Source organism: Bipolaris victoriae, assembly GCF_000527765.1.
Source record: "Bipolaris victoriae FI3 unplaced genomic scaffold scaffold_108, whole genome shotgun sequence".
NCBI classification, from domain to species: domain Eukaryota; kingdom Fungi; phylum Ascomycota; class Dothideomycetes; order Pleosporales; family Pleosporaceae; genus Bipolaris; species Bipolaris victoriae.
The window spans coordinates 41,923-69,014 of NW_014575284.1; the positions used below are offsets into that span (position 1 = coordinate 41,923).

Here is a 27,092-nt window from a genome sequence, read left to right on the forward strand (position 1 = left end):
GAATTCACATAGATGAGAGGAGAGGCAGATGCCAATGTGATTGCAATGTACGTCTTCAGTAGTACTCTGAGCCGACTTTATCCCTTATTGCATACTGTGATATCTACAAAACATAGATTGCCATGACCTTTTATCCAGCCCACAAAGCTTGAATAGATCCCAAAAATTTCAAGACGACGGCAAAGTATTCACGAAGCTTGAGGTCGATACGAAGTCATAAGGACGGCTGGTATTGGATGGTACAATATGCGATGAGATGAATTAGACGTGAAACGAAAGGCAATGATTCAAACTCGCTACATCTCTGGTAACATATCCAACACACAATATCAACCTAAAAAAGAATACGCTCTTTTCATAATCACCCATCACCTGCCAGTCCTCACGTGACATGCCATCAAAAACGAGACCGATGCGCGGCCGCTCAGTGGCGGCAGCTACTACGTTATCGATAAGCAACATTGGTTCCGACGGATGTTCCGACAACCTTCATCTCGGATGCCCACCTTCAACCCCCAGCAAGGCAAAAGAGCTCCCGCTGCCTCCAAACATACCAAGTCGAACTCGAAAATATGCAGGTATCTGAGGGCGCTCCAGCACATGGCGCGGTAGCGCATCTGCTACCGCAAACGTACAAGAGGCTTGTGTCGGAATGGCTCGAGGAGGACACGCCGAGCTTTGATTATGGCGGGTTCGTGGTTGGGGAGGAGATGTCGGAGGCGAAGCTACTAGGCAAGAGCGAGGTAAGTGATTCCATCCTCTAGATATCCATCTTGCTGACAAGATAGTAGGGCATAGTAGCCGGCGTGCCATTTTTCGATGAAGTGTTCCGTCAACTAGGCTGCACGTGAGTCCTCCACTATCCACAATGCTCGGTACTGGGGGTTGACATGTTGTCAGTGTAGAATGGCATGTCAAAGAAGGCACGTCCTTCCAGCCCATTACTCACTGCGCCACGGTCCGCGGCCCCGTCCGCCACCTTCTCCTCGGCGAGCGCGTAGCTCTCAACACGCTTGCCCGCTGCTCCGGTATCGCTACCAAGAGTCATCGCCTACTGACCCTTTTGCGTGGCGCGGGATACCCCAACATCCTTGCTGGTACCCGCAAAACCACGCCTGGGTTCCGTCTCGTGGAGAAGTATGGAATGTTGGTTGGTGGTGTGGACGCGCACCGCGTTGATCTCAGCGCCATGACGATGCTAAAGGACAACCACATCGTCGCTGCGGGAAGCATTACCAACGCTGTGAAGGCTGCCAAGGCTGCAGGTGGTTTTGCAATCAAGGTCGAAGTCGAATGCCAGTCGTTTGAAGAAGCAGACGAGGCGATTGCCGCGGGCGCTGATATCGTCATGTTGGACAACTTTACTCCCGAGGGCGTCCAAGTAGCTGCTAAGGACTTGAAAGATAAGTGGGGTCGTGGCGTTGGCGATAGGAAGCAGTTCCTTGTCGAGGTTAGCGGAGGCTTGACAGAGCACAATGTCGAGAAGTATGTTTGTGGAGACATTGATATTGTGAGCACGAGCAGTATACATCAGGGAGTACCGCATGTGGACTTTTCGCTCAAGATCGTGCCGAAGAGCAAGAAGAGTGGTTGAGGGAGTGCGGCAGTGTGTATTGGGTATTTGGTGAGTGCTTCTTGGGTGACTGAGAAATAGCTAGCTAATGCGCAAGTAGAACTAGTTGGTATAACGGCGGTACATATCAATATAATCAAACCCTTTGACGATCTCAATCAAAATTATGTTTTCCAAAGCGCCTACTAAGGTGTGTCGAGAACAGAAATCACTGTGCCACATTCACTGCTACAAAACATGAACAAGACAATAAAAAGACACACAGCTGTTGTGAACCGTCAATGAGAACCAGTAAAATTCCTACATCCTCGCATCACAATGTCCTTTCGTCTCCAAAATCAACCCGTACAAATGTTGATTCATTTCTCCTACTCATTTGAACAGTAATACTGGAGCCAAAAGAGGACTCAGCAACAGCATAGAACCATTTCAATAACTGCAACATCAAAAACACGCCATGTCTTCTTCAAAGCTCTTTGCAGCGGCCCTGGCCGTCCTCTCTCTCCCCCTCCTAACCACCGCACACCCCACGCCCACCGCCAATACCACCAACACCACTATATACACCCTCACCGACGACCTAAGCTCCAAAAACTTCTTCCCCTCCTTCTCCCTCTTCTCCTCCCCGGACCCCACCAACGGCTTCGTCCAATACCAAAACCTCTCCTCCGCTGCTTCCGCCTCCCTCCTCGGCTATCTCTCCCCAAACAACTCCATCTACCTCGGCGTAGACCACACCACCAAAGATGCCTCAGGCCGCGCCTCCTTGCGCCTCGAGAGCAACAAAAGCTGGAATCGCGGACTACTAGTTGCCGACATTCGACACATGCCCGCGTCGCAATGCGGGGTCTGGCCCGCATTTTGGATGCTATCTGCGTCCAAGACGTGGCCCGAAGGCGGCGAAATTGATATTCTCGAAGGAGTAAATGAAGCACAGGGGAATGTGGTGACGTTGCATACGTCAGCGGGGTGCGTGGTTGAGGATCGAGCTGGCGCGGGCGAGTTCGCGGGGACAATGGTGACGCGGAATTGCGATGTTGATGCCCCCGGCCAAGGAAAGAATGCCGGATGCTCGATTCGTGCGCCGGATAGCGGGGAGAGGGTGCAGATGGGGATTGTGCGGGAGGATATGGGTGAGGCGCGGGCTCCGTCTTATGGCACGGGGTTCAACGATGCGAAGGGTGGGGTGTATGCTATGGAGTGGACCGAATCGAGTATCTCGGTCTGGTTTTTTCCTCGCGATTCACCTGGGTATACGGAGTACTTCTCGCAGTCGAACGACACGGCTGTTACCTCGCTGGATCCGTCGACCTGGGGTCCGCCCATGGCGCGGTTCAGCGGCTCCGGATGCGATTTCAGCGAGCGCTTTGTCGATATGAAGATTGTGTTCAACACGGCGTTTTGTGGTGAGTGGGCGGGGAAAGTGTGGGATGAGGAGTGTGCGGCGAAGACGGGTGTGGAGACTTGTGAGGAGTATGTTAGGGGGAATCCAGATGCCTTTCGCGAGGCGTACTGGGAGGTTGAGGGATTACGCTGGTTTCAGAAATCGTAGTTATGGACATGTGTTGGGGGTTTTCTTTTATTCTCTTGTATTCTTCTTGTTTTTCAAGAATTATTGTAATCTCCGATGGATAAAAAACGTTTGGCTTATCGTACCTGTGGGGTAAATTGATGCTTGTATGTTTTTCAAATTATGCGTTTGTCTCCGTTGTTATTGTGGTGTAGCATCACGTGACTACCTTATAGTATATGTTGCGATTTTCTTTCGTATGTAGATAGGCACCTTCTCTAATCAATCCTTTGCAGCGATCAAATATCAGCTTATTTCTATCTACTCGATTGCGGATCGCCCCTCTGATCTTTTGAGCTCGATCACGTATCGTGCCACATTATCTACCGTCTGTAAGGTCAGCCCTAACGTAATAATTCCTTACCCCTAGAAACTAGTTCTACTAAAGCTAGATTAGTAGTATTAGCCCCATAGCTAGTCTATGGACTAGAGGCACTTCGTTGTTCAGAGCTATCAATATTAACGCGAAAGGTGCTTCTATTTATTATCACTATACTCCTAGTACAAGGAAGTAAACTAGTTGTCGGCAGTGCGCTGCGTCTGCGTAGTTGCTCGTAATTCGTCTCGTCCTAAACCTCCGATATCGCTCATAGTAAACCACATCCATATAGAAATACAGATACAGTATCCTAAAAGAAGTACTGATTGCGTGCTCATTAATGAGGTCCGCCATCGATTGTTCTTCCCGGCATACCACAACGTGAGACCAAAAAGGCACTCCACAATAGCCACATCTAAGAGCACTAGTGGTGACCATGCAATCGGCAGAATCTCGTCCCTCAAATTTGAACAGGAGCATAGTTGCTACCACAACCGATATTATGGAGGTCAGGGCGGAGCTGCAGACCAGTCCCTCGGCGGCTCGAATGAGGGCTGTTTGTGTAGGGTGGAATTCATCGAACGTGAGCACGGCCAACGAGAGCCCGGCAAGCAAGGCAGATACGACGTTGAGCGTCAAGTAAAATCTTTGTAATCGCTCAAAAACTAGAAAAGCTCGAGTGTCTAGAATTTTGTTTACTCGGTCTAGTCAACGTCGGTCCTCTGGCATGGGAGGGTATGGTCTCACCTTTGAGCGTTCCAAAGAAGGCAAGCATGGTGGCAGTTTGCTGCGCTAAATCTAGAGCCGGATCCTATTAACCGCGTAAATGGCGTTATCTTTGGTGCTGCCGTAGAAATGACGATTCGGATTGGAAAACCAGATTCTCACTTCAAACACCACTTTAGATTGTGCAGATGCTTTTGGACTCGCGCGTCATGCATGGAAAGACGTGCGCATAACTGAAGAGACCCCGGCGCGATGCAATTGATGATTTGTCAAAACACACTTCCACTATCTCAGATAATAATATCAGTCCTCATTCTGGAATGGCCTTTAATCACACAAGTGCGAACTCCATGCCTGCTTCGCCCCCATGGCCTTTTTCAAACGCCTCCCCTTCCATGTAGCCATGAAGGTAACTGAGTGAAGGGAAAAAGTAAGCAGATTGTAATGCGCAGAAAATGGCAAGATGTGACTTACCATTCACCAACAAGCTGGTACGTCTTACTGTCCATCTTTGTATCTGTAGCACGAATACACAAAGGGACTTGTCCACCAGAAAAAGCGCATATCAGATCACCATCTTGAACAGGTAGGTCGACTATACCCAACGAGTTGTTGTCTGTAACAACCAATGCTCGTCCGCAAAGAGCAGTGAAGATCCCATCGTCATAAGACTTAGCGAGACTATCAACACCCACAATAGACTTGCTTGCTTGTGTGGACCATGCCTCCCAGAGTGTGTCAACCTGATGCTCACTGAGGATATTGGCTGGACCCCGGGGTCCATTGAAGCGAATCCTCGAAGCGACGATTGTTCTCCGAAACATGTTCAGCCTACTGGCTTGATCTAAGCCGATATTGTCCCAGTTGCGTAATTTCTCTTGCAGCAAGTGCAATGTGTTGTACACGGATGTGGCCTTGTAAAATTTCTTGCCTGGAAATCTTTCTAGAACTTGTACGCGAGCAATAGGCACGCCGACAAGTGTTAGAACACCTTTCCTGACCAGAGCTTGCGCTTTTTCTGATGAACCACAGGCTTTATATCCATTGGGCCAAAGTAAAATCCTCTTTCCTCGCCGTATCGTCCAATCAGGACACCAGCTTGGCAATATAAGCCGAGACCGAACATTCTGGTTGTGATGTGACAGAATCTCCAAGGTCCCTGAGTATTCAATGGTGGTCTTCACAACGGCTTGGTAAAGATGCTGGACAGACTGTCCGTAATTTGGAGCCAATTCGGGTATCTGGCCTATGAGTTTGTACACACTAAAAATCTTATCCCGTGGATCTAACGACTGTGATGCTCTGAACTTGTAAAGTACATCTACAGCCTGCTTGCGTTGCTTCAAGCCTTTTTGGTATTCTTCTCGCGTGAACCAAAGGTGATGAATCGACGTAGGCGCGACATGTCGGATTAGGTCAGCTTGTTCTGGTGGAACTATGCCCTTGAATCGATAGTCTCTAAGAAGACTGAATGCTTTGGAAAACTCCTCGCCTTGTAAAATGCACGCGCCACATAGGAACTGGACTTTCGTTGCAACAACATATTCCTGAATTATCCATGCGCGACCCCACCATTGTCGTTGTGTCAGTTTCAAGAGGGCATTCCAGGATGATGCCAGGCTATGATCGCCCGCCATTCTTGCCACTGCATCGAGATCACTTGGAGGCAGTTCCGAGATCTTCTGTAAGAGATTCAGCGCTCGGTCGCTGTCATCTGATTCATCGCCCAGAAATATTAGAGCCTTCTGACAAAAGGTAAACACCGCCCACATACGCGGGACTTGGAGGCTTTTATCCTCCGTACTCGTTTGATCAATACAAAGCGCGTCAACCCACAAGACTCTCGCCGATGTCTTGTAACGGAGGCACTGTAATGCGCATTGGAGGTTTCGAGTAACAAGTACGGGTCGTCCATCAAGGATAACGGTGTCTGTAGTCGCGGGTGCGCCCCAAACGTAAGATAGGGCTTCATAAGCCCCCAAACTATCTCCTATCGTCGAAACCGATAGACTACATTGAATCGTAGAATCTCGGTCGCCTGGTAAGAGTAAAAGGAGGCGAATTCCCCAGTTTAGATGCTCATCAACACCAGAACCCGATGATGCCGCATCCTGGAGTGGGTGATATAGCTTGGTAGACGACTCTGGTGCATCTGTGAACCCCGCCATGAGTACTACTATGAAGAAAACTTGATTAGGTTGCCGAAATAGAAGAAGTACTACGTCGAGCGACGTGCTGCGACCAGACACAAAGAATTTTCCAGCCTCCTAGGTTGCTAAATCTTAGTATCCCATAAAGCCAGTTGTTCAGAGCAGTGTGTGAGAACGTTACCACTTAGTTCATAGCCTTGCAGTCGCGTGATGGAATACCAAAAGAAAGGGACCTCGATAAGGATATGAGCGTGATTGCAGTGTACATAACAGTGTCATGCGAGTCGTGGGCAGAGCCTCAATCTATCTTCAAGCAGCGGCTGCAACGTACAAAGGTAAGTAGTAAAACAAGTGTTTCGCAGGCTTGAAGATGGATTGCCTCAATAACATGGAGGGGCTTGGAAGTAGATCGGCGCATCGCTAAATAACCATTTCTGCACGTTTTACCGTGCAAAGCCGTCGCAATTGGTCGGATTCTATATGCGCACGCTGCAATGAATTGTGTTTCAGGCCACCTGCATATGTGGGGTTTATTGCAGCTTTAGCTGTAAATTACGATCTATCGTCAGCGGGGTGAGGTTCCGTGCATAAAGAAATGCTATTCGATTAGCTCTCTATTTGTAGGAGCTGGCAAAGGAAAAGCGTGCGGCGGATGTGCGCATTCCATCTGCAAGCCCTTTTAGCACCACTAGCCGAGCTGTAACTACCTACCCATACAGGTTCGCTTGTAAGACCTGCTCCGCAATCTCTTTTCAAAACACACTCTTACATTTGCACGGTACCATCACCCATCCACCCGCTGGAATACATTCTGACTAATAAGTATGTACCAATCTATTAAGCACAGTATACATTGTCAGCACAATGTAAACAGGTTTCTGAAGAGAGTTCTCAAATACACGTGCATTCTGCTTACTACTATAAATCTAGCCATGTCATCCTCTAGACCAGCCAGGCATCTCCCATAAACGGGCTTTAACAGTGGACCTAGAGCCACGAAGAACGCGTCTTCGAAAAGTTAGTCCTAGGACCTGCTCCGCTTACAACACACCGGCGTAATTACGCCACTTCACCTTGGAAAGACCTAGAGCCACAACTTCATCTTTCCACGCATCAGGTGCCTTGCTAGAACTACTGCCTAGCGTAAGGCTTCTCAGCGGTTCCTTCTTGTGCATGTGTGACTTTGGGTTACAGAAGCATGTGAATGGGAATATGCTTTGTAAAGGACACCTAGAAGTAGGAGCTAAGTTCGGATGCGTCGAAGCGTATGTGTTGGCTAGGGTTGTCGATCGTATTAAGCCACATGAGTAGGTGGATATGCCCAACTATAGTGACGTCCCAGAACGTTCGAGTCTTACTAAGACCCATCATGTTCCCATAGATGAAGCCATTGCGGGCGTTCCATCGCCTTTCCCTTGGTCTCTATAATCGCATCGCATCTTGTGACCTATACGCCGTATAGGTAGTATGATAATGATTTTACTAACTATACGTTTTTTCTTTATCATAGCTAGATACAGTGGCTTTTGGCTTAGAATTCTATACAGTGGTTAAATAAGGAGAAACATTAAGAAAGCTTCTTCACAAAACTAATATTCCCTTCCTACAAGTTAAAGGTTTAAAGAAAATTCAATCTACCTATGAACATGATATCTAAATTTAGGTCTTCTACTCTTAAAATTGATTTGAGTTTTTTTTTCCTAGAGAGGGAGGGATTTAAACTGTTAATCTTGCGAATTCCTTAAAATTGTGGTAGGAGAACTTTAGCATCTAGAAGAAAACCCCACTGCGCCGCCCCGATATAGGTAGTATAGAAAGAAATCTTCTTAAGATGTCACGAAATGTGTCCACAGCTCATATAACTGTTGGTCTCGGTCCTCTTTCTACTCACGTTGCTGGCACTTTTTCTCCGTCTTGGAATCTATGTCGTCACCCCATTTCTTACATTAGTTAGGTATCTTAACCTAAATTCAACGTGTATATCGTTAGTGATCACTACGTATTTTATAACGTGGGAATTAAAGTACTATACTATCGATCTAATAGGGTGTAGGCAAAGGCCCTAAATCTGCGTGGTTAGTCTCTCTCGCTGTACCTCATACAAACATTGTAGCTCTTGCACGACTAGAACAGGAGAGACCTTACAGATAACATCGTGAAATCAAGCTTATAATTGACATAACATGTCCTGATACTTACGTACTAAAATCCTCGATACCAGATATTGGTGCCAGTAGCCTCTAAGCCTATCTATTCACACTATGATTCCAGTCCTGTCTCGAACGATCCTTCAACAGCCATCTCACTATCCAAATCTGATTCTGGTCCGCTCCGTCATCATTGAAATTTTCAAGCCAAGCCCGGAACACCATGGACATGAGCATCTTTTTCAAAACCTTACCTATAAACATCTCGGTAGCCGCATATGAATGTAAAGCGACAAACCCAATGTCCAGCTTGGACAATCCTAGGTGCTTTTGCGTCGAAACAGCATATACTGTGATGAGCGCTAGTATCACTGCTTCCCAGGATAACCAAATCCAGAATCCTATCATTACCAATGCAGTATTTCCAAGACAGTCCATGATTAGGATCGTTATCGCCGCTGCTCGTGAAGTTATAGTGAGTTCGTCGAAGTACTTAACAAGTATGACAATGAGCATAATCATCCCAGCAGTCGTCACTGCGTTGGCGTTTCCAAAAAGAAAGGCCAAAGCTATATCTTCGGGTCGGGTTCTTGTTCGAGTCTTGAGAGGTAATTGCATCGAGGGGGGTTCTTTGCTTGGTTGTCAGCCAATGGCATTCTGAAGCGTCTTCATAAGCAGGAAGGGACTTACTGCAAAGAATGCGGATTCTTCTGGCATCTATCCACTCACCCGAAATCGCTTCTATCGTAGAATCTGTGGCAGCAAATGCTTCAGCTTCATTTTTGGTGTTAATCACAGATTCGGTGGCATCGGCTGGGTTGGATGGGGCCCGTCGCAACACAGAAATGAACACTGGGCAGTCGAATGTAGCCAGCAGCCCATCGGACCTATCCGCACCTGCTTCGCTGTCTGAATCTACTCTCGTGTCCGAGCTGCTCCGAGATTCGTACTCGGGTATTGACATTGCACTGGTGAGAAAACATGCGCCTGCGCCATTGTCTCCGGCCGAGTCGTCTTCCTGCATGATACATATCGGGCCATTATGATCCTGGTAAAACGTATCATCATCCTCACGATAGAATTCTATGCGGTAGATGTATGTGAAACCATCCTCGCCACAGACTCCCACCGCTATGGACCTCGAGGGCCACTGAGCGAGTTCTCTTGGGTCACATAGCAGCGCTTTCCTGCGTCCGTGAACTCGTAGAGTATTCATTTCGTCTGTATCAAACCTTAACCAGTAGTTGCGTACTGGGGTAGCGTTGGGATAGAGAGGCAACCAGCGGTTTTCATGATGTTGCTCTGGGCGGTCTCTCGGTCCGGCTGCAGAGCAGAAGAATGAGAATGGGATTCCTCCGAGGCTCCAAAGAATAGCGCTTAGACGATCAGCGGGGTTACTCAGCTGGCAAAGTTTCTGCACGCTGAAACGAAGCAAACTTGCCAGAATGATGTGAGTGTCTTTCCGTTTAGTAGTTGTACGCACACTCAGCTCCTTCCAGAGCTCTCCAAAAAGATACTCTTGAGATTCGGTCAAGAAAAGCATATGATCAAATCCTATCTGAGACCTTCGTAGCAGGCGTGAGAAGAGACTTGTGACGCGTAAATCAAAGTCAGGCCATACATCTCTGGCCTTGACTCTGGAAGTGCCATAGCTAATCCAGTTTACCGGAAACCAATCAGGAAACATCTGGAGCCCAAAGAGAAAATCCAAGTCACAGCCGATCATACGGGGATTGGTGCCAGTGCTGTTTAGTAGTTTCACTTGGCAGGTAAGGTTGAGTGCGCCTTCTTGCAGAGTCCAGCATCTTCCCATCCAATCGCTGATATTGATGCGAGCCAGAACTTCACTGGCTTTTGCTCGGCTAGCATCGATTCTTGAGAGCATATCGTCCAAGACCATTACATGGTTCGCTATAGCGTATATTGCTGCCATCTTATTGATCGACATAGTCTTGAGGCGCCGCGTCTCAGCATCTCGGCCAACAGGCACGCATAATGTATCCAACCAGAACAACTCGTTCTTCCTGCTCAATCTGAACCGTGAAAGATCCCAAGCTACCCCGTGGTGATAGGCTTGACTGGAGTTGGCTGTAGATGCAGCACGAACTGATTTATAGGTGTCGACACGGAGCTCAGCAATGTGAGTAGCAACTCGGCGCAACTGACAGCAAGGCAATGAGTTGTCGTGGGGGTTGCCGAGTCCATGAGACCAAACATGAGATATGGCCACGTATGGTGTATGTTCCGTCAACTTCACGATCTCGATCTCAGGCAGTCCGAAGCTGTCATGGTCTTTGATTTTCACCAGTGGTATGCCTCCTTCATTGATGATTTTCTCGATTTTTCCACTTGGTACTCGAACATGGGGGCAAGAACATCCTTCTTTCGTATGGCGAGATGTGTACTTGTTTGGATCAATATCATTTGCGACACAAGTCTCGTCGGAGCAGGCGGCATGTGTTACATGTGGGGGAGAGCGATTGGCGAGCCTTGTCATGTAGTACGCCATAGCATAGTTGTGATTTTCGCACATCTGACGTCTCCTATAAGGGCACCACTCGTGTTTTTCAAAGTGCTCTAATAACACTTGAGCCGCGGAAGATGGCAGTTGTTTGGCGGGGTGGAGGACCGGTTTTAGTTCGAAAGGATGATACATCTTGCGGTCGTGTCCATCAAACTGCAGTAGGTCCCACTGTAGACCTATGATAATGATTACCAGTATGCGGATTGAGAGCTGTATGACGGGGAGAGGGTGTGTTCTTGCTAGTGGCAAGGAGTCCAAACCGTCAAGAATGTGCCAAACAAAGGAAATGTGACCATCCATGGCATAAGATCGTCGAACTGCCCCTGGTGGACCGTTTGTATTCTTGAAGCGCTGGTTGGTCTCCTTAGCGCCCTTATTCAGCAAGCGACAAATCTCCTTGGACGAAATAAATGACCCAACACCCGGAAATGCAAATGGAGATTCCCCTTCCTGCATTACACAAGCGGTTAGATCCACATGACTGTGTGCAAATGCCTCGATTGTGCCGAAATAGAGCCAACTCTGGATGATTGAGGCGAGATGGGTCGGCGATGTATCTTCAGGGATTTCCTCAAGTCTTGTGAAGTCGATACCGTATCGTCTTGAAGCTACAACAAATTCTGCGTGCTCCAAAGGTCCCGGTGTCGGACATGTGTCGCTGCTCACCAAAAGCGGTACTAGTAGAGGTTCAGTGTTACAATCAGGTTCAGGGAAAAGATCCATGGTGCTTCGCCACAGAAATCAAGTTGAATATAGAAGGGCAAGTCACTGAGGTGAGATTGATGGGGCCGATAAAGTCAAGAGCATATACTCAACTTTCTATCGATAACTCACCCTCCCGAGCCCTGAAACAAGAGAACAATTATAATTTTGGACCACCTCTTTTGGCGCCGGGCTCAGCTTCGTCAGGCGTCCCACAGCCACACATATCACAACAGGACAGTAATGGCCAATCAAAAGTAAGCGAACATCGCTTTTTCGCTTCGCCAGACCACATTAAGAAGTGCCCCCTTGTCATCTACATCGTGTCCATATTTAGATCCTCGGTATAAGCGCAAATAGCAATGTCCTTCGAAAATGTCACGAAATTCAAACCCAGAGGACGACCCGAGGGGATCCACCGGGCACTCCCTCGGCACGGTCCGTTACCGATCAACGTGTAGAAGAGGTATATCAATGGGGTCGTATTGGCTTGCCACGTAGTTGTCTCTAAAGTTGCTAGATACACTAAAATTATCTTCAATATTAGTATAGAAGTCTAAAAAAGGAGATAATAAAATAAAATAAAAAGCTTCTTCAGCACTAAAACTTGATAATAAAAGCTCTTTCCTATAGAACGTAGTATGAGAATAAAATTAGTTTAAAGTACTAAAATATCTTGAGATTGTAAATGTTGGTTTTGGTGGTAGAAGGGGAGATATTTACACTCTCTACCTTACGAATTCCTTAGTATTGTAGTAAAAAGAATTCTTGAGATCTTGAAGAAAAACCTACTACGCTACCCCTCCGAAGAGGTATTTAATCCCCACGAACTATGCAGAAACTCCGTAAGGATTCTTCTTAATTCTATCCTTTAATATATTCTGTGCTTACTCGCGAAACACCTCACATAAAACTACACTACTAGTACACAACGTGCAACACTACAATACACTAAAGCTTACCGCTTTGCAGCTACCTTGCTTCACTCTGAATCTCTCTTTCCGCACCCAAACGTCAACCCTTACATACTATAAGTTTGCTTTTTTATCCCACACGTATATCTACTATCCAGCTCCAGATACTACCATGTAGTATACCATACCTTTTCATGCCACATAATGAATCTGAGCCGCGACATCATCACATTCGTCCAGTCTACATCTAACACAACTCTTTAATACTACAATAATCTCTAGCCCACTCCAAACCATACAGCTCTCCCTTCCCCACTAGACTACATTTTAAATCGTATATCTAAACCTCGGACTATCATCTCCCAACTCAGCAATTTCCTCATCGCTTAGACTCTGCACTGCGGCGTCCTCGTCACCCCGCTCTCTCTTTGCATTCGCTCTTGAGAAGTGAAACCACAGAATACAGTAGCACGAGCATGCGAAGCCCACCATTGCCATTGTGATGCCGTGGCCCTTGATGAAGCGGGGACGATCGGCAGTTGGATAGATCTGTTTGTGTCAACATTAGCACTTGGGTGTCAAAGAGCGCACGAAGGAAGGGAAGGAGGGGAAGGAGAGGAAACATACAAAAGCACTCATAATCCCCGCACAATTCCCAATACTAAGCTGCAACCCCGTAGCCGTAGTCCTCTTTCCATATCTCGGTAAATTCGTCGGCAACCACGCCAGCGGCAACCCGACACAAACGTACAGTCCCATCGCCACCAAAAAACACCCGGCGTAGTGTACTTTGGAGTTTGAATCGCTAATCAGCATAGCGTATCCCACAATACTGACAAGGCCCAGGAGCACACTGTACAACCCGCGTTTCTGCTGGCGATCGGAAAAGTGCGCTACGAGCAGGTAGGTGATTGCGCCGAGGGCATAACACGGGATAGTCAGAACCTGCACCATGGCACTACTCGCCGTCGTATTAATCGAGCGGATAATCGTAGGCAGGAAAGTCGAATAGCCGTAAAGCATGGTATCAGACCCGAACTGCGCAAAGCAAAAGGTCCAGACTTTCCAGTCTTTAAACGCCTTCTTCACGTCATCCCAGTGGAACTCGGCCGCTTTCTTCGTGTACCCCGTTTGGCGCTTGAGACGGGCGGCAGCAAAAGCTTTTTCCTCTGGGGAGAAGAAATAGGCGGTTTCGGGGGAGTTGGGTAGGACGAACCATGTTGCGATGCCGAGGAGGAGGGTGGGAATGCCCTCGAGGATCATGATCCAGCGCCAGCCGCGCTGGCCGGCGGTACCGTCCATGTGGCCGATTGCGTAGGCGAGGAGGCCGCCGCAGGCACCGGCGAGGGCAGCGGAGACGAAGAGGTAGCCGATGCGGAGGGCGAGTTCGCGTTTGGTGTAGAAGAAGGTTAGGTAGACGGCCATGCCGGGGAATAGTCCGCCTTCTACGGCTCCCAGGAGGAGACGGCATGCGATGAGGCCACCGTAGCTTTGTACGATCCCGGTGAGAGTTGCAATGATCCCCCAGGCGAGGGTGATGAATGCGATCCACCGGGAGGGCGTAAACTTTTTCAGAACCAGGTTTGAAGGGAGTTCCGATAAGATATAGGTGACAAAGAGAATCGAAACTGCGGTTTGGAATTGCGAGTCATTCATGTTGAGATCCTCCTGGAGGCCGTAGAGCCGGGCATTCCCAATATTGACTCTGGTGTTGTAGTTAGTATGTCGATGCTGCCAAATCCACAGGGTTTTTTCAATGGTCCAGTCTCTTCCAAGCAAGGAAATCTCTTCCAACTCACCTGTCCAGGAAACTGAATAAGTACAACAGCATAACCACTGGGATAATGTAGATATCCAGCTTGCGCACAAGCTTGGCCTCGAAAAGAGGATCAATCCCACCCCTCTGGTCAGCAATTTCCTCGCTCTTCTTCGCACCGCCTGGTGTCGCCACATCGTACTGTTTCTCAACGTCGCTCATCGTGTCGTCAGAACCGTGGTGCTGTTTCCTCGGAGAGAACCGAATGACTCGTCGCAAAGTCGTAGTCGCGCTGGATTCTTCTTTTTTTTTTCTCTTTAGTTGATTGATGTGCGTTGTCCTAGACCAACAAAAACAAGAAGAAGAGAAAAAAAAGAAGAAGTTGCTTCTTAGTTCGCAAAATCAGCCGAAAACCAGACCCGTCATCGTGTCGTTACCCTGAATGCATTGCCACGAAGTGGAAGAAAACGGAAGGCCACTCGTGCTTTAAATCCGTTGGATTATTTCGAACATTGGACGACACAGACGACTTCTGCAGGGACCCACTCTAGAGCGAATTGCAGATCCGTGGCGGGGCTGCGACTGGAATGGTCTGAGGCGCTAGCCCCTTGGAGTATGACGTGAACGGCTTCCTTGCTCATGGCATAGATACGCCCGCTGGGCAACTGATAACGAGCCAGCGGGCGGATGGACTTGCTTGCTTACCAACTTCCGAGGTTGCAGATAATACTCGAATGAAAAAATGGGGTTTGGCATGTGTTGGGTTGTATTGTGTCCACCCTGTGTAACTGTACGTAATGACCTCATTTATCGGTTGGTGACTATGGTGCATTAGTTTGGAGTAGTAATGTGTTGCTTAGCCAATCTGATTTGTCTCTAGTTGTACTGCTGCCATCATGCTGTCAAACCAAGAATTGTTACATCGATCTTGTTCGTCCACGGTTGACCTCATAGCTGATCGGTCGTCTTGCGCTGATCACAGCTAGACACTGCTGATCCTGAATCTGGTCGGGTTACACAGCATTAGCTCGCTCTTCGCCAATATGCCCATCTTTCGCCTCATACAGCATGAATATCACAGTTTGAGTAGTATCAACCATCTCGGCTACTTTCCGTCTTTAAACCCAATAACTTGGATAGCCAAAAGGTGCCGGGCCCAAATCGACAGGAAGCGTGAGACCGGCGTAGATGTCAATCTGAGCTGAAGGATCAACAGGAGATACCACCTCATCGCGCGGTACTTCGATTTCCGCAGCCACAGGCTCCGCCCCCGTAGATCCGACATGCTGGGTGCTTGTATTGGAGAAACTTAAGCGCGCAATGTTTCGAACTTCCGTTGCCATTATCTTTCCGAGAGGCCAAGTGGACCCCATGGTTTTCAGAAAGCCAATACTGAGGCTGACACGGTCGCGGGCTATAGTAAGGGCATGGCCGTCAAGCAGATATACGCACGCAGCTACCTGTACGGCAGCCAACTGTGCCGTCATGCACGTGGTGAATAGATTGTGTCTTTCAAGAGCACAAGGAATTGCGAGTAGCCTCGTTGCAATCTCTGTGGCTTTTAACACGCGTGCAGTGTGTGCGTTACGCCCAGCTTTCGGCACGAGCGTAAAGGGCGAGGGCGCTATGAAGCCTCGTGTAGACATTTCACCTGGACAGTAGCCTAGCGACGAGTAAGGCCGATGAATCGTCGACATTATGCTGCGATCATGTCAATGTGTTTTCAAAAAAGCGTAGAATGAATACTTACATGGCGATGATCATATGTGCCATGAACCTGTGGAAAGAACAATATCAGCAAGAATTCTAGGCTCTCAACACAGCTGTTCTCGACATACATGACCTCGTCCACTTCGCCGTTCATAAGAAGTGGATCCTTCTTGCATGATGGTAGCAAAGACGTCCAGATAGCAAATTTAGCATCACAACTTTCAACAAGAGCTTCGTTTATCACAGTGGTATGGATAAACGTGTTCATGACTAGTATGGTCAATACGATGCCCTATGTCAATACTGCATCTTCGGTTCAAACTTACTAAATGCGACAACCATGGCAGCATCATATAAGTAAGTGATTGAAGAATATACTACCTCAATCTCTGCAAGCTCGCGGAGCTGGTACTCGGCCCATGTTGACACGGGAGGGATTTGCTAATTATGTTACCACTTGAACAACTCTAAGCACGTTGGTATAACATACCCCACATTTGTAGTACTCGTCATCACAAGGCAAGTCAACATTGTTTGGCACTGCCAGTAACGCGTGGAATGGGGTGTTGGTGACGATAGCAAAGTGCTGATCCACAATATAGAGCATGTAATAGGTTCTCCGCCATGACTCCTCCAGCACAGGGTCGCCTTCGCCATACGCGTGGGCAAAGTCCCTTTCGTTCATGGAAAGTTCCAAGGCAAGGGTAACAGCTGTTTCTAGCCTCTTGCGAGCTTGGCTCTTGTGATTGCAGTAAAACTCTGCGAGCGCAAATAGCATCAGCGATTGGACGTTGAATGGAGTGCGTTCAAGCGTGGGTGAAGCAACTGCCTTGAGAGCTGCTTCATGATAAGGCTCCGATGGCACCCAGGGCGCGTAGAATGAGCCGATCCATTGCAAGACGAGCAGCAAGACTGGCATGCCATGATTCTCTTTCAGACGCCTGGTTTGTAGATAAGAGTATGGCAAAACGATGGGAAAAGAAGGCCAGAAGTTTTCGAAAAACAGTTCTAGAAGGCGATCGTTGTCGATGTGGAATGTCACATGATTTTGCTGAAGAAGATGTGATGCGGCGAGCGAGATCGTCTCATCTGTTGTGTTGTCTGAAAAGAGATTCGACGATGACTGTGCGCAGATTGAGTCTGTCGGTAGATGCTGCTCGGAATTCTCACTGCTTTGAGCAGTGGGTGTGTTGCGCGGTGTGCTTTCGGCTTCTCGCTGCAATCGTAACCGTCGTGCTGCGAGGGCTGCTTTATCTAGCCCTCCTCTTCGTGACTTTTGGTAAACGCATTCTTTCCCATCGTGCTTGCATCTTTTGCATACAGGCTGCTCGGCATCGCACTTGACGTGTCTGCTGCGGCATTGAACACATGCCAATACAACCCGCTCAATACGCTTTTCGGTCGATGGTTGATCCATCAAAGATCAATGGCGTGACGGAGTAAATGGGGGTATTACTTGGCTGGAGGCGCGGAGGCTGACGTGTTATGCAGTGCAGGGGGATGTTTCTTGGGTGTTCATATGCTTTGCCCAAGTGCTGTTATTGCCAAGTGAAAGGTCGTTGTAAGGCTAACCTGAGTGTCAGATGTGGTCATGGTTGCCTTGTCGGTAACTGTCGGGATAACCGTCGGGGCCGCATTTTCCCAAGCAATCTCGCATTTATGCAAAAGTAGCGACATGCAATACGTTGAACAAGTGATGAGATGCTTACGCTGAACACAATTCATCTTGTAGAAAGCGCGTAATGGCGTCATTAATTTTTTGCCGTTGCCCGGCCTCTTCTACCCTAACCTTACAATAGAAAACCACACTAATACATTTGTACAAAAAAGAAACTGCAGTGGAAGCCAGCCTTCGACATACGATGGGCCAACACAACATCCAAACGGGGTCTCAGAGCATAAAGCATGTCATCGTATGCGTTCCCAGACCTGACGGATCTGCATCCGTGCCAGCTGGAGGTCGCCGCTTTTCCATCGTATATCTATGATTTGAGATGAACTCGTTCGCATGTGCGAGTCCGGAGGTACAGGTCGCGGATCTATCGCAATTTGCCCTGTTCCTGGGCTTCTTTGACCTGCTCGAAAACCTGTAATCTTGTGTTAGTTTCAAGGACTTATGGAACGAATCGAGTCTTTCATACCTTCAACATCTTCCTACGCGCGCCAAGAGCGTTAACTCCGCGCTTCTCCAAACCTTCGTCGTCAAGCTCGATGAGCTCCTGCCACTTGAGGTCCTTGAGGTTATCAGTGTACTTGTGCAATCGGAGACTGCGGAGCCAGTTGGGAATATCCGAGAGCAGACCAGGGTCGGTAGGATCTTCCGGAGGCTTGGAGCTGCCGCGGCGACCTCGGGGAGATCGACCACGGTCAATGTTGTCACCAAGGAAGCCGTGACCATCATTGTTGCCTCCGCTACCCAATCCAAACTGAGCAAGGTTAAGGGCACCCATTCCGTTGTTCATCATTCCACCTCCATATTCAGCAGCTAGGAAACCGTTGGCCTGGGGAGAAGTGAAGCTACCCATGGCTCCCATACCCATACCCTGGCCCTGCATTGCAAAACCGGGGGAGCTGGGCCGAGATCGGCGGCCGTTCATGGCAGCCAGCTGTTGGGCCTGCAGAGCAGCCGCTTGTTGGGGAGTCAAGACCTGGCCCATCTCGTTTGTCATGAGAATGTTTCCATTGCCCATTTGAGGCATACCAGGCGACATGGGACCGTTGTCTGATGAGCGAGCGCGACGGAACTTGCGCACATCATCCAACTGAATACGGTTGTTAACAGTAGAGAGTGCAGCAAGCTTCATAGCCGTGGCATTGGCAACCATATCAGCCTGGTTGTTGGACTGGCTAAAATTGGCGACCATGGGGGTGCTCAACTGCGATGCCCAGCTGCCACCTGGCTGGTAAGAAGGCGAAAGGAGTGGCATGTTGGAGTTTGCTTCGAGAGCGTTCAGAGTAGTAGTCTGCACATTATTGGCATCGTTCTGGAGGGGAAGACGAGGAGATCGAAGACCGGCGGATGGAGGAGGCTGCGAAAACTGGCCCATGGGCTGTTGCTGCTGTTGCTGCTGCTGGCCAGAGGACTTTGGACGGTTCGTGCCTTCGTTCCAGGGAGATGCCGGCGGAGCATTGTTTTCCCTCTTGTTGTCCTCGGGGGCAGAGATGGTGGGAGCTGCCATTGAGCTGCGGTCGCCGACAGTGCTGTTGCGGTTTGACGCCGGTGCGACGCCTACAACATCAGTGAATTCAGCTTTCTGCTTAGCAATAGCTGCGGCCGCATCTGGGAACATGCGGTTGATGGTGGAGGTTTCCAGGCCCGAGTTGCGTTTTCCAGCACCCGGGGATGGCGGGGGGCGACCGAGGCCCATGGAATGGCGGTTTTCGCCCGTGTTAAGCTTGCTCATAGCATCGCTCAGTTTCTGCGTCATTGGATCTAGCACATGTTAGCATGGGAAAGCATTGGGAAAAAAACAGAATTAGAAATTCTTACCCTTTTCTCCAAAGTTAGCAGGCGAGAGTACTCCAGACATGGGCACGTTCTTGGACATTTGCTGCAGAACCTGGATAAAGAACCTAATCTGAACCTGGGTTGTCTGCTGCAGGAGAGCGTAGAGGGCAGCGGTCCTCTCGGCCTCGCTAAGAACGCGAAACCACTGCTCGATGGCGCTCAACTCGTCCTTGAAGTCCTGATCGAGGGTGGCTGTCGCCATCTCCTCGAGCGTGGTCTCATACTGGTCAATGTCGGCGAGCCACTGCTGGGCAGCACGCTCCATCTCGTCTGGGTTGCCAGACTGAGTGTTGTTGCGGCCAAAGTAGATCTCGGAGGCGGGGCGAATGCCGCGGTTGGCCAAAGGCGAGGGGAAGCCGCCCAAATCAGCTGAGGCGCGGAGATGATGGTTTGCACCGAGCGAAGAGCGGGCCTGAGGCGGGCGGAGGGAGGAGGAGCCCTCGGGGGTGCTGTTCCTGTTGGCGGCGATGTGGCTGGCCGACATGATGGCGGTAGTGGCTGACCGTGGCGGGCAGTTGGTGGGTTGAAATTCTGGGCTGACAGTGAGCAAGGCGAATACGAGAGGGTGCGGGCAGTCGAGATGGGACGTACAGTGTCGACGGATGGAATTCAGCGTCAGTCGGTCGAAGTAATGGATGCACACGAGTGTCTCCTGCAGTCCCAGCTGTGCCTCAAAGGAGAGCTCGAGGTGCGAAGTGTCAGGGGAGAGACAGGATCGCGGAAGGGCTGATAGGCGCAGGCGAAGGCGTGGGGAGCGCTGTGCAAGAGGGGACGGGCAAGCAGCGCTATAAGAAGAGAGCGGGTAATATATCCAGCAACAAAGAAGGGAAAAGGTCGGCGATAAGGAGGCAGACCAGCGGAAGAAGGTCACTGCCAGAGGTAAAGAAGGGGACAGTGAACTCTTGTCAGGACTCCAAAAGGCGTTGGTTCGTTAGCGTGCAGCCAATCACGGCACCCTGCGCAAGACTGAAGCAACGGCACGACTGGCCCAGCGCTAGTCCTCAGCTGTTACAGATGATGCGAATGCCTGGTGGAGCCAGGTGGTCTTTGGGGCCTTCCACGGCCATGCCCCAAAAGCTTGTCCGCCTCTCTTTGCCTGCTCGGGCGCCCTGAGGCGAGGGTGCGTGTGCGTGTGCGTGCGAATCCCCGTGTCTGTGTGTGTGTTGTGTATGTACCTAGTAACCCAAGTACTGTACGTACACATACCACGCCTCCGCATCCCCCGGCACGCCACCCAACCAACCAACCAACCAACACTCATCATCAGCCACGGTACCATACCATCGTCGTTTCGAGTACCGGCCAAACGCAATTGCCATGCTGTGCTTATGTAGTCAGTATGTAGGTGCCTCATCAGAGATACCACGGCTGGTTCCGCTGTCAGTTTCCGCCCGGCATGCCATGTCTGTGTGCTCCTGCGAGGCATAAAATAAAAATAAAAAAAAGGGCACGATTCGCAAGCCTTCTGTAACAGGGTGCTGGGCCCTTGCCGCGCCTCCTCCCCATTGGCAACGCCTGCGCGGGGGGGACCCATCAAACGCTCCAGCAAACAAAAGGAAATGCTCCGGACTGGCTGTTCATGCGCCGCCTGCAAATAAATGCCTAGCCAGTATCATGGCTCGAGGGGCCGACTTCCTTCGGCGCCCCCAATAACTACAAAACCTGGCCCTTCCGACGACAACGACGTCGTATTTTGTTATTGCAGGAGCACTCGCCTAGGTTGTAGACCCGACACGGCTTACCTTACCCGCTGCTTGCCTGTTCCGGGAGTCCCGGCAAATAACTACCACCCACCCAGCACTCGGCCAGACCACGTGCATGATTCGAGTCGTGCCAAAAGAAGCGTCGACTCGTGCAAAAATCGATAAATCCTTATATTGACATCAATGGCTTTCCTCGACGCATAGACCCTTCAGCGCAGCCACGGCTTGGCATTCATCCCAGCCACTCCTAGCTGTGTCTACTACATATTCCCCGTCTATGGAGGCAGACTGTCGTGTCAAGGCCACGCTTCCAAGTACGTTGACATCTTGCTCATCAATTCATTTCCCAGCCCGTTCGCAAGGGACATGCTCTTGCGCTTGTGCGCGTCAGCGGTCAGGGCTTAGAGTTTGGAGTTTATATGAAGCCCGAGTCGTCAGCATCGGCCTTGGCTTTGGCCCTTCACGACAATGTAGCGTAGGTGGCAGGACCCAAGCAAGTCGAGGGAATTTGGGCATCTCATTGATTTCTCTCGTCTTGTAGCCAATTCTCTTATGACGCTGCTGCCTGCGATTGCTGCGCCGCCGTCTGGATCTGGATAATCTAGTCGGCAAGTCAGCTTGCCTACCCTCGAAATCAGCATCGAACAAACGCACCTCGCCCTTGATCTTCTCGCTGTTTTCCTGTATGCCCTGGATTTGCTTCTCAATGTCCTTGCTGCTACTTGTTAATGTCGTACCTCTCCGTCAATAGCGATTCGGACTGACATCTGCTTGTCAATGAACTCCAGACGTCCATTCACTGCCATGACCGCCTCTGTCTTATCCTGCTTCAACAGCACCGGGCCGATTTGCTTGTAGATATTGGCATCGTCGTCGAGTATGTCGAATTCCTGCAGTGTAGCGTCTCAGCGTATGTCGGACATGCGTGCATCTTGATCGGCTACCTTCTTGACGGTGCTGTTCTCCTGTTGTTGCGACTCCAGTTTTTGGCGTGCCTCAACTTTGGTTCCGAGATCTATTCCGACGTTAGCACTCACTCTACTTCGGCTGGCAACAACTGCTTACCTGCTTGGAGGCTTTGGTACTTTTCGGAAAGTTCCTGCAGCTTCCTTTGTACTTCTGCCATGGTGTTTGTGATGCTGAGTAAGGCTTGACTGAGAGTTTGGTCGTATGCTCGCAGGTCGCGGGTGGGAGAATAAACTTTCCCAAAGCGGTTAGAAGCAACGCGGGGCGGGCTAGGTGCCTTGGCTATGGCCATAGGCCATGGCAACTTGACGGTCTCCTTCACGCCCGCTGCCTGCGACAACAAACCTACCTCAAGCAATCCTTCGCCAAACTTACTCTCTCGAGTGCCGCAAATAGTCTCGGGACCTCATACTATCCGCCGTGTGCGCCCAAATATACCGTCTTCAACGGCTCGTGCGTGCCCCGCCTATCTGCTCTCATCTGTACACAAACGCGCCCACCCACAACAACGTCCTTGAGCACGGTTCACGCCCACGGTATAAGCCATGAGCAATGCGGATTTCCTCGGTCGGGCCATCGAAACGGTCAAGAAGGCCATTGAGACTGATACAGCAGGCGAATATGAAAAGGCCTATCAGCTATACTACAGCGCCTGTTAGTGACATAGAACGCAGCCTGAGGCTTTCGCATACTGATGAGTACCAGTGGAGCTCTTTATGCTCGCTTTGAAATGGGAGAAGAACCAGAAATCCAAGGAAATGATTCGTGGCAAGGTCGCCGAATACATGGAGCGCGCCGAAAAGCTTAAGCAACACTTGAATCAAAACGACGCCTCGAATCGCAAGAAACCAGCAGCGATGGGTTCAAATGGCAAGGCAGCAGGCGGGAGTGGCAAGGGTGGAGGGTATTTACAACCGCAAACACAAGACTAAAGTATCGTTTTGCTAACATGTGACAGTGATGACGACGAAGGCGAACAGGACGCCGATTCCAAGAAGCTCCGCGGTGCGCTTGCGGGCGCTATCCTCTCCGAGAAACCTAACATTCGGTGGGAGGACGTAGCTGGTCTCGAAGCGGCAAAAGAGGCGCTCAAGGAGGCTGTCATATTACCCATCAAGTTTCCACATCTATTCACCGGAAAGAGACAACCATGGAAAGGCATATTGCTGTATGGACCACCCGGTACTGGTAAAAGTTATCTGGCAAAAGCTGTTGCGACCGAAGCGAACAGTACCTTTTTCAGTGTATCCAGTTCGGATCTTGTGAGCAAGTGGATGGGTGAATCAGAACGGCAAGTCACAATAACGCTCATTATGCAAGGCGCATGACTAACATATCTTCAGCCTCGTCAAGCAACTTTTCGGCATGGCACGCGAGAACAAGCCTTCAATTATCTTCATAGACGAAATCGATGCTCTCTGTGGCCCCCGTGGAGAAGGCGAATCAGAGGCATCCAGACGTATCAAGACCGAGTTGTTGGTACAGATGGACGGTGTAGGCAAAGACTCGAAAGGCGTACTTATTCTTGGAGCAACAAACATCCCATGGCAGCTCGATTCGGCTATCCGACGACGATTCCAACGACGAGTACACATTAGCTTACCAGATCTTCCCGCGCGCATGAAGATGTTTGAACTTGCGGTCGGAAACACACCCTGCGAACTGAACCAGGCAGACTACAGGAAGCTGGCAGAGCTTAGCGAGGGATATTCTGGTTCCGATATTTCCATTGCAGTGCAGGACGCACTCATGCAGCCTGTACGTCTGATTCAGACGGCAACACACTACAAGCCTGTCGAAGTCGATGGCCAAACGAAATGGACGCCTTGTTCTCCTGGCGACCCACAAGCACACGAGAAATCATGGACAGATCTCGATGGCGACCAGCTGCTCGAGCCACCTCTAAAGGTCAAGGACTTCATCAAGGCCATCAAGGCTTCAAGACCGACAGTTAGTGGTGAGGATCTGCAGCGCAGTGCTGAATGGACCAAGGAGTTTGGAAGTGAAGGCGCTTAATGCAACGTTTTTTTATGGGATCAAGGGTGGTGCTGTATACCTTGGAGGCGCTTTTGGTGTTCATGTCCCTTTTTAGCATAGCGATTTCAATGTGTCAAATCAATGGATACGATACCAACGTCAAAGCGCTTGTACACTTCTTAGATGAGCATGGCCCAATTGAGCATTTGTTGTAAGAATTTGAGATTAGACAATTTCGAGGTGAGATCCGAGCTTGGTAGAAGTCGGAGTATTGAGGTCAAGCGATTGGCTACTTGGTTAGCATGGTGATGCTGGGTAGTTGGACGTGATACCAGCACGCTAAGATAAGCATCCCTGTCGCAGCTCTCTCACCAGCAAGCCATTCATTCCATTGCGCCCGGCACGGGACTCGTCTTAAGCTGCCGCCATGTCCAAAGACGACGCCGAACCCTCATACATTGACTATGAAGCCTTTCTCGACCCAGACTTCTCGGCAACGTCCTTTGCCAACACACTCGTCCTCTCGACCAACAACCCCTCCGACACCCCGCTAGACCTGTCAACACCGCTGTCGCGCGTTCTTTTCGATGTCCAGGAAGTCGACACGCACATTGACACGCTTACGACCAAATCGGCATTGCCGTTGCTGGAACATACACGCGAACATGCAGACTCGAGTGCACGCATCCTGCACGAGGTGGAAGGCCAGGTCGCCAGTCTGACCGAGTCGTACCGCACGCTCGAAAAAGAAGTCATTGAGCGGCACGAAGTCGCCGCCCAGGTCCAACTCACCGCCGAACGCCTATGCGAGACGGTCAAGCTGGGGCGCTCAGTAGCCCGCTGTCTGATGCTCGGCCGCCAACTCGAAGTCCGCATGGCAGAGCTGGGCGGCGTAGGCAGTGCGAAGAAGGAAGACCACCGCGCCATGGTGCGCTCAACCGACACCATTCTCTCGCTCCGCCAAATCCTCTCTGCTTCGAGGCCTGGTGAAGAAGGCGAAGGCCTCGACCGCATCAACGCAATCAACACTCTAAAAGCCGAACTCGTAAACCCAGGCGAACGCAGCATCGCCTCGCGCGCCTCCCAAGTAATCAAGGAATTCTCAATGTCCTCCTTACTCTCCTCCTCTGCCGCCGCATCCTCTGCATCCACCTTTTCCCAAAACGAAGACACAAAAGCTCGCACCACGTCCGCTTTGCAAACACTCTATCTCTTATCCCCTTTACCACCATCATCATCTTCTTCCACCAAACCCTTCGAGCCAAGTCTCATGCTCTCCGCACTCCAAGAACACGTCCAAACCCAACTCAAATCCTCGCTCGCCTCGCTCGCCCGCGCTCTAGCTCAACTCCCATCTCTCGACCGCGCCCTGCTCGAAATATCAGCCAGATGTCAAAATATAGTTGCCCTACAGTCCCTTTTGGAGTCTATAAAAACACCAGAGCATCCCCTCCTACCTGCGTCACTTCAGCAGCAGCAGCAACAACAAACAAATCTATTACAACCCTTACTCCAAGCCCTAGATACATCGTCCCTTCCTAGCTATTTCTGGCGCACACTTGCGTCAAATATGGCGCCCAGAGTGCAGGATCTGATGAATAGAGGCGGAGTGTCTGCGCGGACGCTCAAGAGTAACAAGGAGAAGGTGAGGGACTTGGTGAGGGAGTGTGTGAATCGGGGGAGTCAGTTTCCTGGCAATAGTAATTTGCCAAAGGGTGCTGGTATTAGTAGTAATGCGATGGTGACGTGGGAGAGAGAAGCTGCTGTCATGGTGAGTAGTATTGTTGGGCAGATCAAATAAGAGGGAGTTATAGAAGTCACGGCGATAAAAAAAAACAGTACCATCATAGAATTGGGGGAAGAGAGATTTGCATTGGAAAAGATGTAGAGACTAGCTTTGAGCTCATCTAGATACCATGTCAGGCAATCAATTGTTGCTTGATCGCTCTCAATAGTAGCCATACCATGACGCCAGTCGCCATGTTCGTAATCCTATCTTTTCCAGCCGGGTCCCCAAAAAGGCTTTTCTTTAATTTTACTATTATTTATCATGTAGAGACGGGGTTTTGTTGTTTTTTCCTTCTACGGGGAAGAGTCTTTCAACATCCACGCTGTAGTTGTGTTCGTGGAAAGCATACGTTGATTTGTGCAAGTATGTCCATAATCCGACATACTGACCACCAACGCAATTTGGAGACAATTCCCAGACTAGTCAGGTCCTCCCGCTGGCAATGCCAACAAAGAAGATGACCAACTTTGAAATGAGCCAATTCGTAGCGCTCGTTAGGTGCAGTTCCTAGAGGATGGAGAGAAACTGCGGAATTTCCATGACAAATGACATGCATGTCAACATGTAACGTATTGAGTCGGATGGAGTGTAGAGGTGTGGTTCAGCCTCGGACAAAGAGTATGTGTCCAGGGCCGATGATGTTAAAAGATATGGTGAGAGAAGGGTCTTGTAGCAAAAGGTGGGCTACAGATATCCTGTAGGCATCGAAAATAGGGCAGGGTCGAACAAAAGGCGATCGTACTAACTGTAATCCTGAATAAAGAAAGGATCCGAGCTTTTGGAAAGACTATACCAACCGCCGATGGTGCTGAGTAGAGAATGGAAATGAGGACGAAGGGGAAACTAGATGATGCAGTGTACGAAAACCGTTGAGATGTACCGTCGACAAGGCGGAGACAAAAGCGTCTCAAGAAAGTAAGTCGGCAAGACCAGCCGACCGACAAAAAGCAGAAAACAGTTACGACCCAGGCAACCCTTGATATAGTACATAGAAGATGGTCCAGATCGTTAAAACCGTATTGCGCCAATGATCCGATTCGTGGTACCTGGGAAAGAAA

The 27,092-nt window shown here is 49.8% G+C and overlaps 9 protein-coding genes across 9 annotated transcripts; 3 read left to right on the forward strand and 6 right to left on the reverse strand.

Annotated features, from left to right (window-relative positions):
* Positions 1 to 572: 572 nt before the first annotated feature.
* COCVIDRAFT_41362 (glycoside hydrolase family 16 protein) lies at positions 573 to 3,125 on the forward strand (the record flags this gene model as incomplete). The annotated part of the gene is made up of 4 exons (XM_014696998.1): positions 573 to 743; positions 792 to 847; positions 901 to 1,586; positions 2,056 to 3,125. The coding sequence occupies 4 exons, from the start codon at positions 573 to 575 to the stop codon at positions 3,123 to 3,125; spliced, it is 1,983 nt and encodes a 660-aa protein (XP_014552484.1).
* Positions 3,126 to 5,264: 2,139 nt separating this feature from the next.
* Positions 5,265 to 6,356, reverse strand: COCVIDRAFT_110155 (hypothetical protein; the record flags this gene model as incomplete). The annotated part of the gene is made up of 1 exon (XM_014696999.1): positions 5,265 to 6,356. A coding segment is annotated over one exon (1,092 nt), but the record flags the coding sequence as incomplete, so codon positions are not given.
* A 2,379-nt stretch (positions 6,357 to 8,735) lies between these two features.
* Positions 8,736 to 11,732, reverse strand: COCVIDRAFT_19456 (hypothetical protein; the record flags this gene model as incomplete). The annotated part of the gene is made up of 2 exons (XM_014696978.1): positions 8,736 to 8,977; positions 9,176 to 11,732. The coding sequence occupies 2 exons, from the start codon at positions 11,730 to 11,732 to the stop codon at positions 8,736 to 8,738; spliced, it is 2,799 nt and encodes a 932-aa protein (XP_014552464.1).
* A 1,220-nt stretch (positions 11,733 to 12,952) lies between these two features.
* On the reverse strand, positions 12,953 to 14,603 carry COCVIDRAFT_110218 (hypothetical protein; the record flags this gene model as incomplete). The annotated part of the gene is made up of 3 exons (XM_014697000.1): positions 12,953 to 13,174; positions 13,253 to 14,330; positions 14,425 to 14,603. The coding sequence occupies 3 exons, from the start codon at positions 14,601 to 14,603 to the stop codon at positions 12,953 to 12,955; spliced, it is 1,479 nt and encodes a 492-aa protein (XP_014552486.1).
* An 896-nt stretch (positions 14,604 to 15,499) lies between these two features.
* Positions 15,500 to 17,508, reverse strand: COCVIDRAFT_110204 (hypothetical protein; the record flags this gene model as incomplete). Its single annotated transcript, XM_014697001.1, has 6 exons — positions 15,500 to 16,082; positions 16,132 to 16,158; positions 16,220 to 16,361; positions 16,418 to 16,532; positions 16,582 to 17,175; positions 17,413 to 17,508. 6 exons carry the CDS (start codon positions 17,506 to 17,508, stop codon positions 15,500 to 15,502), a joined length of 1,557 nt encoding a protein of 518 aa, XP_014552487.1.
* A 622-nt stretch (positions 17,509 to 18,130) lies between these two features.
* COCVIDRAFT_30149 (hypothetical protein) lies at positions 18,131 to 20,083 on the reverse strand (the record flags this gene model as incomplete). The annotated part of the gene is made up of 3 exons (XM_014697002.1): positions 18,131 to 18,178; positions 18,233 to 19,524; positions 19,582 to 20,083. 3 exons carry the CDS (start codon positions 20,081 to 20,083, stop codon positions 18,131 to 18,133), a joined length of 1,842 nt encoding a protein of 613 aa, XP_014552488.1.
* Positions 20,084 to 21,852: 1,769 nt separating this feature from the next.
* COCVIDRAFT_110137 (hypothetical protein) lies at positions 21,853 to 22,428 on the reverse strand (the record flags this gene model as incomplete). Its single annotated transcript, XM_014697003.1, has 5 exons — positions 21,853 to 21,903; positions 21,957 to 22,017; positions 22,086 to 22,192; positions 22,247 to 22,317; positions 22,368 to 22,428. The coding sequence occupies 5 exons, from the start codon at positions 22,426 to 22,428 to the stop codon at positions 21,853 to 21,855; spliced, it is 351 nt and encodes a 116-aa protein (XP_014552489.1).
* A 385-nt stretch (positions 22,429 to 22,813) lies between these two features.
* COCVIDRAFT_41367 (hypothetical protein) lies at positions 22,814 to 24,284 on the forward strand (the record flags this gene model as incomplete). The annotated part of the gene is made up of 4 exons (XM_014697004.1): positions 22,814 to 22,922; positions 22,974 to 23,172; positions 23,227 to 23,559; positions 23,612 to 24,284. The coding sequence occupies 4 exons, from the start codon at positions 22,814 to 22,816 to the stop codon at positions 24,282 to 24,284; spliced, it is 1,314 nt and encodes a 437-aa protein (XP_014552490.1).
* A 388-nt stretch (positions 24,285 to 24,672) lies between these two features.
* COCVIDRAFT_30152 (hypothetical protein) lies at positions 24,673 to 26,046 on the forward strand (the record flags this gene model as incomplete). The annotated part of the gene is made up of 1 exon (XM_014697005.1): positions 24,673 to 26,046. One exon carries the CDS (start codon positions 24,673 to 24,675, stop codon positions 26,044 to 26,046), a length of 1,374 nt encoding a protein of 457 aa, XP_014552491.1.
* Positions 26,047 to 27,092: the final 1,046 nt, after the last annotated feature.